Genomic DNA, 11,411 nt, shown 5'->3' with positions numbered 1-11,411 from the left:
GAGGAATAGGGATTCCATACATTTGTAAAAATTCTGAGTATGAATACAGTTGGCCATGCTGGTTAAACAATTGATTAACCAAAATAATATTATTATCAAACCATTGTTTAAAAAATAGACTTATTTTTATAAAGAATGTATCCATTATTCCATATGTTTTATTCACTTTGTTTAGCACTGCTAAAGGAAAATGGCGCAGGAGAGCTTAAGGCGGTCACGTGACACAAATGACCCCGGTGGAGCAATCGAAAAGTACTTCCGGGTTAGACTTAAATTCTGCATGTCACAGCTATAGAGGATTTTTCTATCTATATATTAAGAAATAAAATTTAAGAAATATGTCGCGCGGCTCGAGCGCCGGGTTTGATCGCCATATTACTATTTTCTCGCCAGAAGGAAGACTTTATCAAGTGGGTGAGTAAAAAAAGAGAAGAGTTTTAATGCTCGGTTTGTATTTTCATTCATAGTGAGCTGCAGTGCTAGCAAGCTAACGAGCTAGCTATTGTTATTATTGTCGTGTGGATTTAGAGTAAAGTACACTTCTGCAGGTGTAGAGTTAAGATAAGATAATTTAATAATTAGCAGTGTATTTTAATCTGAGATTAAATCAAATATGGACGTGATTTGATTGGTTAATATTAATGAATATGCAAATCTATCAAACAATACATTTTAATTAAATAAATGATTCAGATATCTAAGTTTAAAGCTACAGAATTGTAAATGAATTCTCATCCACATTGCTGACAGGTATTTGTTACTGTCCCAGCTTCAGTTATCGGGGGCGTGGCGAGGATGAGTGACGTCATAACCACAATCTAGATAACACACACACACACGCATACATTACAGTGGTGCTTGAAAGTTTGTGAACCCTTTAGAATTTTCTGCATAACTATGACCTAAAACATCAGATTTTCACACAAGTCCTAAAAGTAGATAAAGAGAACCCAGTTAAACAAATGAGACAAAAATATTATACTTGATCATTTATTTATTGAGGAAAATGATCCAATATTACAGATCTGTGAGTGGCAAAAGTATGTGAACCTTTGCTTTCAGTATCTGGTGTGACCCCCTTGTGCAGCAATAACTGCAACTAAACGTTTGCGGTAACTGTTGATCAGTCCTGCACACCGGCTTGGAGGAATTTTAGCCCGTTCCTCCGTACAGAACAGCTTCAACTCTGGGATGTTGGTGGGTTTCCTCACATGAACTGCTCGCTTCAGGTCCTTCCACAACATTTCCATTGGATTAAGGTCAGGACTTTGACTTGGCCATTCCAAAACATTCACTTTATTCTTCTTTAACCATTCTTTGGTAGAACGACTTGTGTGCTTAGGGTCGTTGTCTTGCTGTATGACCCACCCTCTCTTGAGATTCAGTTCATGGACAGATGTCCTGACATTTTCCTTTAGAATTCACTGGTATAATTCAGAATTCATTGTTCCATCAATGATGGCAAGCCGTCCTGGCCCAGATGCAGCAAAACAGGCCCAAACCATGATACTACCACCACCATGTTTCACAGATGGGATAAGGTTCTTATGCTGGAATGCAGTGTTTTCCTTTCTCCAAACATAATGTTTCTCAGTTAGACCAAAAAGTTCTATTTTGGTCTCATCCATCCACAAAACGTTTTTCCAATAGCCTTCTGGCTTGTCCATGTGATCTTTAGCAAACTGCAGACGAGCAGCAATGTTATTTTTGTAGAGCAGTGGCTTTCTCCTTGCAACCCTGCCATGCACACCAATGTTGTTCAGTGTTCTCCTGATGGTGGAGTCATGAACATTAACATTAGCCAATGTGAGAGATGCCTTCAGTTGCTTAGAAGTTAGTCTGGGCTCCTTTGTGACCTCGCCAACTATTACACGCCTTGCTCTTGGAGTGATCTTTGTTGGTCGACCACTCCTGGGGAGGGTAACAATGATCTTGAATTTCCTCTATTTGTACACAATCTGTCTGACTGTGGATTGATGGAATCCAAACTCTTTAGAGATGGTTTTGTAACCTTTTCCAGCCTGATGAGCATCAACAACGCTTTTTCTGAGGTCCTCAGAAAACTCCTTTGTTCGTGCCATGATCACAACACATGTTTGTGGAAGTGTAAGATCAGACTTTGATAGATCCCTGTTCTTTAAATAAAACAGGGTGCCCACTCACACCTGATTGTCATCCCATTGATTGAAAACACCGGACTCTAATTTCACCTTCATATTAACTGCTAATCCTAGAGGTTCGCATACTTTTGCTGCTCACAGATATGTAATATTGGATCATTTTCCTCAATAAATAAATGACCAAGTATAATATTTTTGTCTCATTTGTTTAACTGGGTTCTCTTTATCAACTTTTAGGACTTGTGTGAAAATCTGATGATGTTTTAGGTCACATTTATGCAGAAATATAGAAAATTCTAAAGGGTTCACAAACTTTCAAGCACCACTGTAGTTACACTATACGGTCAAAAGTATCTGGACACCTGACCATCATGACACACGAGTTTGTTGGACATCACATTTGAAACACCATGGCCTCGGATCATTATCCCTCCTCCTGAACACGTTACACTTGATTTTAAACCACAGTTTAAAATAAAACAAAATAAAGCCCAAAAAAAACAATTTAGTTGTTACATGTCCACCAGAAACAAACTACAATAAAGACAAGCAGCTGCTCATGTGAACATGGACTCAATCTGTCAAGTGATTTTTATTTTGTAATTTTTTTTTTCAACAGAATATGCGTTTAAAGCCATTAATCAGGGCGGAATGACATCAGTCGCTGTGCGCGGGAAAGACTGCGCCATTGTTGTCACACAGAAAAAAGTTCCAGTGAGTTCACTCGCATGTAACACACAGCTTCTGTTTGTATAAATGTCTGTATTATTATTTTATTAATTTATGTATTTTTATTTCAGGACAAGCTCCTGGACCCCTCGACAGTCACTCACCTGTTTCGCATCACAGACAACATCGGCTGTGTGATGTCCGGCATGACGGGTATAAAGATATCAAATTAAAATGTAAAATTAAAAATACGGATTATTATTATTCAGGGATTGTTGCATTCTGTGTGTGTGTGCAGCTGACAGCAGGTCTCAGGTGCAGAGAGCACGTTACGAAGCAGCGAACTGGATGTACAAATACGGCTACGAGATTCCGGTAGACATGTTGTGTAAGAGGATCGCCGACATTTCACAAGTTTACACCCAGAACGCTGAGATGAGACCGCTCGGCTGCTGTGAGTGACTTTAATCCATCGTCATGAATGCGCTGTGTGTATATATACACACACCAGGGCTTTATATTAACTTTTTTGCTCACCGGCCACTGTGGCTAGTGGTTTTCCTGAGTCACTAACCATTCAGCCTTTTCACTAGCCACAATTTTGTTGCCAGGAAATCGCAGTTTTTTTTCTTCACCATGATACGTTCAAGTTCGGAAGATCTAGATGTAATTATGAACGGCAGCGTATAATATACACTACCGTTCAAAAGTTTGGGGTCACCCAGACAATTTAGTGTTTTCCATGAAAAGTCACACTTTTATTTCCCACCATAAGTTGTAAAATGAATAGAAAATATAGTCGAGACATTTTTCTGGCCATTTTGAGCATTTAATCGACCCCACAAATGTGATGCTCCAGAAACTCAATCTGCTCAAAGGAAGGTCAGTTTTATAGCTTCTCTAAAGAGCTCAACTGTTTTCAGCTGTGCTAACATGATTGTACAAGGGTTTTCTAATCATCCATTAGCCTTCTGAGGCAATGAGCAAACACATTGTACCATTAGAACACTGGAGTGAGAGTTGCTGGAAATGGGCCTCTATACACCTATGGAGATATTGCACCAAAAACCACACATTTGCAGCTAGAATAGTCATTTACCACATTAGCAATGTATAGAGTGGATTTCTGATTAGTTTAAAGTGATCTTCATTGAAAAGAACAGTGCTTTTCTTTCAAAAATAAGGACATTTCAAAGTGACCCCAAACTTTTGAACAGTAGTGTATCTCTACAGTAGCACTCAGTATTCAGTGCTGTTAAGCTCGCTCCCTATATGAAAACATGCAACCAGTTCAGACAAAAATATAAACAGAGTTGAACTCAAATTCAAACCCCTTACAATATGAAAAATAACATTCAGTACAACTGAACTGATTCTAATATTAAAAGTCCAATTCAAAGCATTTATCATTGAAAAACATTTGATGTTTTGATATGCAAGTATTGTGTGTATTATCAAGTATTATTATGTATTATTTATTAATAGTGTGTGTGAGTGTGAACATGTGTAGAGAGAGACATTAAATGTCCTCATGACATTCATCATCAGATGAATGATTTTAAAATGCTGCTCCGGCCCTGACCATCTCTGCCCCTTTTCCCTGAGCAGCAGGGTTTGAAACTCCAGCTATACGCCGCTACATAGTGCGCTTGTCAGTCGTCAGCAACTTTGTCACTTCGTTCATTAACCGCAGGTTACCGCATCACTGATTTTATCTGAGCCGTTAACGAACGTTCTAAACAATTCTAACATGTTGTCAGAATGTTTATGCAGGGGCTCATGGGAGTTGTAGGCGCGTAATATTACACTGCAATGCGTTTATTATATCAGATTCCTTCAGAGAAAACTACAATTAAAATATATTGTCATACCACAGAATAAACCACCCGCCAAAGTGGCTAGTGGGACTAAAGTCTTTTTTTTTTTTTTTCTCCTTATTGAATATTTTTTATTGTGTTTGTTTTTAACCATCTCTTAATCCCGCTGTAGCTGAGGCCCAGAGCACGTTTTTGGTTTAGTTTAGTTTAATGTTGTTGGTTTTTTTAATTATTAAGGATTTGCATATTTATATTCATTTAATTATGAAGTCATAAATTATAATTTTACATTATTTATTTTATGTGGTTTGTTTTATATTAGTTTTCCTCGTGGGGAATTAAGTTATTTAATTTAGTTTTCAGTCTGAATTTAGTGTTTATTTTATGGATCCATAAATTCTATTAAATTATTCTTTAAATTATTTTTGTTTATAGGTCAGGAATAAGGGGTTTTTCTTTTGTTTTAATCTTTTATTATTACATTCGAGTATTGTGTAAATGATTAGTGTATTTTTGATTTTCTGGGTGATTAATTTGCATATTTATTTAATTATTATTGAAATTATTCAGTTTATTCAAATTAGTTTGAGGAACTTGCTGATTTTTAGTTTTAGTGTTTAAGAAATCAGTAACATCACTGAGTAAACTTTAGAATGTTAATCTGAGAACTTTCTCATGTTTGCAGATTTGAAATGTGTGTATCAGGTTTACCAAGAGTGTGTGTGTGTGTTAAGTGTAATCCGAACCTGACTGTGTGTGTGTTTCAGGTATGATCGTGATCGGTATGGATGAAGAGCTGGGGCCGCAGGTGTATAAATGCGACCCTGCAGGTTATTACTGCGGCTTTAAAGCCACAGCAGCCGGAGTGAAACAGACTGAAGCCATCAGCTTCCTGGAGAAGAGAGTCAAGAAGAAACAAGACTGGACCTTCGAGCAGACCATCGAGGTGCAGTAACCATGAGACACAGCTTCCTCCTGGCAGGAGACAGGCCAGTGTGAGGCAGCAACATAATAATAATAATAATCATAATCCAGGGATAAGAAGAAAGGGTAAGACAGAAATGAACAAAGAAGGAAATGAGAAGGAAAGAACATGTGCAAAAGAAAATAGAAATGAGGAAAGAAAGAAGGGGGGAAAAAGGATAAAATAAAGAAAGATGTTGAAAGAAAGAAATAAGGAAGTAAAGATGGAAAGAATCCAGGAAATGAGAGTCAGGGAGAAAGGGAAAAAATGGAAGGAAATGAAGAAGTAAAAAAGAAATGGCTGTCAGAAAGCGAAGGAGTGAGAGAAAATGACAGGGAAAGAATGAAAGATTGAAAAGGGGGAAGAAAGACGGAAAGCAAAGCTGCTGATTGGTCGGCTGTGAATGATGCTGTGACGTCACCAGTGAGAGTTCGAATTTAAATTCATAATTTTAGACGTCAGAATCAGACGTTTTCTCACTAAAGATGATTTTTTTTTTTTTTTTTTTTTACCACAAACCACATGTAACATAAATGTGTATAAATGGGCGTGTCTGAGAGAGATTGGGCACGTCTGTGTATGTATAAATGGGCGTGTCTGTGTGATTGGATGTGTCAAAGTCTAAATGGGCGTGTCTCTGTGTGAGAGATTGGGCATGTCTGTGTATAAATGGGCGTATCTCTGTGCGTGTGATTGGGCATGTCTCTGTATAAATGGGCGTGTCTGTGTGTGATTGGCAGACGGCGATCAGCTGCTTGTCCACAGTGCTGTCCATCGATTTCAAGCCGTCTGAGCTGGAGGTGGGAGTGATAACGGCACAGGAGCCCAGGTTCAGGTGAGAGTTCAGTCAGCACTCCGTCACATCTGCTCATACACTTCCGTTCAAAAGTTTGGGGTCACCCAGACAATTTTGTTTTTTCCATGAAAAGTCACACTTTTATTTCCCACCATAAGCTGGAAATGAATAGAAAATATAGTCGAGACATTTTTCTGGCCATTTTGAGCATTTAATCGACCCCACAAATGTGATGCTCCAGAAACTCAATCTGCTCAAAGGAAGGTCAGTTTTATAGCTTCTCTAAAGAGCTCAACTGTTTTCAGCTGTGCTAACATGATTGTACAAGGGTTTTCTAATCATCCATTAGCCTTCTGAGGCAATGAGCAAACACATTGTACCATTAGAACACTGGAGTGAGAGTTGCTGGAAATGGGCCTCTATACACCTATGGAGATATTGCACCAAAAACCAGACATTTGCAGCTAGAATAGTCATTTACCACATTAGCAATGTATAGAGTGGATTTCTGATTAGTTTAAAGTGATCTGCATTGAAAAGAACAGTGCTTTTCTTTCAAAAATAAGACAGACATTTCAAAGTGACCCCAAACTTTTGAACAGTAGTGTGTAAATTCATTCCTTACACACACACACAGTTTTTATTATACCATCATATCAAATGTTGAGTGTTTTTCATGTCTCGCTGCCTTTAATCAGTCTTTTAGTTGATTGTATAATTTTACTCAGACGTTTAATAAGTTAGATTTCCTCGAGTCTCTGAGTGCTGGGAAGAAAACCTGAAAGAGATGAAGGGAAGGAAGAAATGGAAATGATGATGATGATGATACAGATACAATAATAAGAAATGTAAGAAAGAAAAGCAGGAGGAATGGAAAGAAAAATAAAGAGGGTGTCAGAGAGAGAATAAATGAATGTAAGGGGAAGTAAAGAGAAGAAGGAAGATAGAAAGTTGGAGAGGAGTAACGGCGAAAGAAAAGTGGAAACATTTTTAAAAAAATGTTTTCTCCTTTTCAGTGTATTTATTTATTTATTTATTTATTTATTTTAAAATGGTTCTCTAAAATAAAATGTTTATTTTTATAGACAGTAAATCTCTTTTTTTTTTTTTTTTTTTTAAGTACGAGCAAACAAATATATTTGCTTTATATTTTAGATCTCTATTTGTAACCTTTTAACAGAATATTTATTTTGATTACTTGTCAAGATTTCTTTCTTGCTGCTGCTGTAATCTGTGAACTGGGATTAACAAAGTGATCAATCTATCTGTCTATCTACAGTGCCCTCCACAATTATTGGCACCCCTTGTAAAGAGTAAAAAGTTCTTGCACACTCCAGTCAACTCGAACATGCATCGTTTAAACGGGAAACATGCTTCAGGTACATTGTGTTCACGATCATTTACAGGGGTGCTAATAATAGTGGCACGTGTGGTTTTGTTGAAAATATATTTCTTGATGGGATTTGTTTTCCTCTGAATAAATTTATTTCAATTAAAGGTTGGATTTTTCTCATTTTTTCAGTGTGAGATGAAGTGGCTTCACCAAAAGGTGGATCCCCCTCCAACCCTTTTTACAAATCTTTACAAGGGGTGCCAATAATTGTGGAGGGTACTGTAGAGATCTACAGTGGGTATTGCATTAGTACCATCTCTAATCATGATGTATATCGTGCATCATTGAAAAGTCTTTGAGAATCGTGATAATGTTTTTAGTGTGAATGGCAATTAGATGTTACAGGAAGTAGGAAAGTAGAAAATGCAGAAATCATAAAATTCACTGGGGAATTAATTTGCACGTCTGGGACATGAATCACTTTAATCTAGTTCCTCCTTCCTTATGCAGTCGAAAAGCATAAACCTGATGATCAGAATTTAAGATTGAAGTGAAATTGAGTGGGACGGCTCAGCTCGTAGGACAGGTTTGACACCGTGTGTGTCTTTAGCATGTGATTTTATTCGTCCCAAGGTCATGCTGACGGAGCGTAAAAGCATAGAATGTTGCAAAAATGTAATGCGTTCTCCTGGGATTTACTTTGTGTGAATGAGTGCAGCTTCACACTTTGCTCTTGTGCTGAATCTAACTGATCCATCATTTTTCTTTTTTTCGTTTGCAGCATTAATCAGGCTTTCTCATCCGGAGCAACTTGCAGAAGTGTTTTGTAGTTTCTATTAAAGAACACATCCTCATACTAGTAAATAGATCACGCTCTACAAAACCTGTTAGATCAGCTGAAGCCAGATGAGAAGTTGAGACCGAGTATATGTATATGCTTTTTTTTTTTTCTTGCTACGTTATAGAGTATTATGTTCAGATCGCTGACTAAAAATTCCAGTTAAACCCTAACATCTAAGGGGGTGAATACTTCTGCAAAGCACCATGTATATACACTTTGGGGTACTAAATAGGGTGCATCAGTTGCCCCCTAAAAATGAAAAGTTCCTCCGATCATGATGCATTTTTGTTTTTATGTTCCTTTTGGTAAGAAAACACACTGGGTGAAATATTTTGACAAAATTCAAAAGTTTAATGGTGGCACCAAGAGCTCAAAGTTATGGAAAAAGCTGCTATTTTATGACAATTTCGATCACTTTTCATGAAACATTATGGCACCTTATAGAGTATACCAAATATCTTAGATCCACATTTTTAGTACATATTCTAAATATCTTATCAAGCACAGTTTGAGTTTTAGCTGTTCATTGAATCATCGTTCAACTACTTTTAAACAATACAAATGGATTATGAATCACATTAATGCTTCTCAATCCCTTGCAAAGGTTCTTAACATCATCTCTGGCTCACAAGAAATCAATAAATGGAGTCCAACATTGTGATTCAAACCTTATGCGAAAACATAAAATAAGCGTTTTTTGGCAAAAAATGAACCTCATGGTGCCACCATTAGACTTTTGAATATGGTCAAAACATTTTACAGGATGTCTTTATTGGTGAAAAGGAACACCCGAACAAAAACACATCAGATTTTATGAAAGTCAGGGCAACTGATGCACCCTAGTACTAAAGTATGAGAGCATGGTATAAAGTATGAATATGGGAACATATCGATATCGTACATTCGCTTAAATTTAAAAAGTGATGGGGAAATGGTGCCGAATCAAAAATTTACCAAATTTTAAAACTTTTTATTTATGTCCAGTTTAAAATTAGACAAAGCATATAAAGTTTCCAGAGAAACAGGACATCATGGGTTTCATTAGCTGTGCAAGTAAAGCTACCGTACTACCACCACCATGCTTCACAGTGGGTATGGGGTTTGTTTTGGGGATGAGCAGTGATGGATTTCCACCAAACACAAAAACCGTTTTCTATGTGTGTGTGCTGAGGCTCCAGTCTGTCTTCTGGCCAAACTCCAGTGGGATTTCGTATGAGTCACCCCCTCCAAACCCCAGGTGTGTGTTATATGGAGGTTATATCAAATTTCAAGATGGCGCCACAGACGGCTGCCTCGGAGATTTGGTGCACTCTGTGTTGTCTTGTTTTGGTTGTAACCCACCCACCACCACCCCCGCCCAGCACCATACCTCAGAGTCCTGACACCCTCTGCCCCCCCACCTCAATAAACAAGACCAGTGACCCCCATTTACTCTGCCCCCCCCCATTTGATTACCTGCGCAGTTGTTTATTTATTTTATCTTCTTTTTATCTTGTTAGTTCTTATTTCTTAGAATAGACTGTCTTTATTTAGCATTTATTTATTGAGCACTTTAACTCCAAGCCAAATTCCTTGTAGTTGCAACAATGACTTGGCAATAAAGCGTTTCCTGATTCTGATGTGGAGGTTATTTCCAGGTTATGAACAGCAGATCTCATCCCACCAATGGGGGTGAATACTTGCGCAATCTCAGGTTTTTGGTTTTGTTTTTTTTGTGATTAGTTTCTCAAATGATTTTGATAATATTGATTCTAAACAGAACATTACTCCTGAGGTTCTTATGAGTCAGAATGGAGTTTTTCTCTTTACTCTCCCTGTCTGTGTGTTGCAGGATTCTCTCTGAGACGGAGGTCGATGCTCACTTGGTGTGTCTCTCTGCGCAAGACTGAGCTCAGAGAACCAGTGCACCGTGGGAAATGTTTAGAACGCTGTTTACGTGATGTACACCTCATTTATCTGTATATTTCTCTGTACAATTAAAGCTGTTTTTGGAGAAAAATGATTGTTTTGCTGATATATTTGATGAATATAGAGAGGTGATTTCTGTTTTACTTATTTTCTTATTTCACTTATACATTTATTCATTTTATGCCTAACTTCTGCAAACCAATTTCATTCCTTTTCTCACTTGCGTTATAGCAACTGTAAACAGTCGTTCCATCACGAACCTCGCTCTTTTTTTCTCTCTCTTATTAACTAAAGACACAAAACGCTGACTGTCATGTTAACGAGAAACCGCAAAGACACGGAAACTCCTCCGTCCTAAAGTTCCACCTTCACCTCTGACTGTTACAAAGCGCTGACACTGGAGACTCCTTCTGTAAATGATAAATAAGCAACTTCGGACAGAAAACTTCAACGATTGCACACTCAGTATGGCTTTACTAACGTCCCTGTTAATGTACACATCCCTCTGTTACTATGGAAACAAAAATGTATTCAAATGAGTGCAATAATAAAAACCTGCGCTACTGTCCATGCTGCTGTTATAGAAAATTAATCGACCCTCTCTGACCAATCAGAACCCAACAGCGCTGTGGTATAAAATAACGAGACTGTCAGTGACGGCGTAGCTCACTCCGGTCCCGTCTAGTCCAGAAGGAACGATCTGAAGTGCGCAATAAATGTTGCAAGCAATATTGACCCTAGGAATCAATATTTGCCAGAAAGAATCTGAAACGGTGAGGAATTGACTGAGAAGAAGCGATTTTTGTTGAACTGTTCATTAAGGCTTAATTAGACCATAACTTAATAATTGTAATTAAGTAAATCTGGGTAGAATTTAGTATATGCACCCTAGGGTCCCCTACCTTCATGTAAAAAAGAATCAAAATCGGTGAAGAATTGAGGGAGAAAGAAGCGATTTGTGTG

The 11,411-nt window shown here is 37.7% G+C and overlaps 1 protein-coding gene across 1 annotated transcript; it reads left to right on the top strand.

Moving 5' to 3' along the window:
* Nucleotides 1-245: 245 nt before the first annotated feature.
* On the top strand, nucleotides 246-10,539 carry LOC132883088 (proteasome subunit alpha type-6-like). The gene is made up of 7 exons (XM_060916273.1): nucleotides 246-414; nucleotides 2,740-2,834; nucleotides 2,921-3,002; nucleotides 3,088-3,243; nucleotides 5,374-5,552; nucleotides 6,311-6,405; nucleotides 10,372-10,539. Exons 1-7 carry the CDS (start codon nucleotides 339-341, stop codon nucleotides 10,427-10,429), a joined length of 741 nt encoding a protein of 246 aa, XP_060772256.1. The 5' UTR covers nucleotides 246-338; the 3' UTR covers nucleotides 10,430-10,539.
* The last annotated feature ends 872 nt before the right edge of the window (nucleotides 10,540-11,411 follow it).

This window comes from Neoarius graeffei, chromosome 3 (assembly GCF_027579695.1).
Source record: "Neoarius graeffei isolate fNeoGra1 chromosome 3, fNeoGra1.pri, whole genome shotgun sequence".
NCBI classification, from domain to species: Eukaryota; Metazoa; Chordata; class Actinopteri; order Siluriformes; family Ariidae; genus Neoarius; species Neoarius graeffei.
The sequence above is the reverse complement of the archived record's forward strand: the minus strand, read 5'-3'. Positions and strand labels throughout refer to the sequence as shown.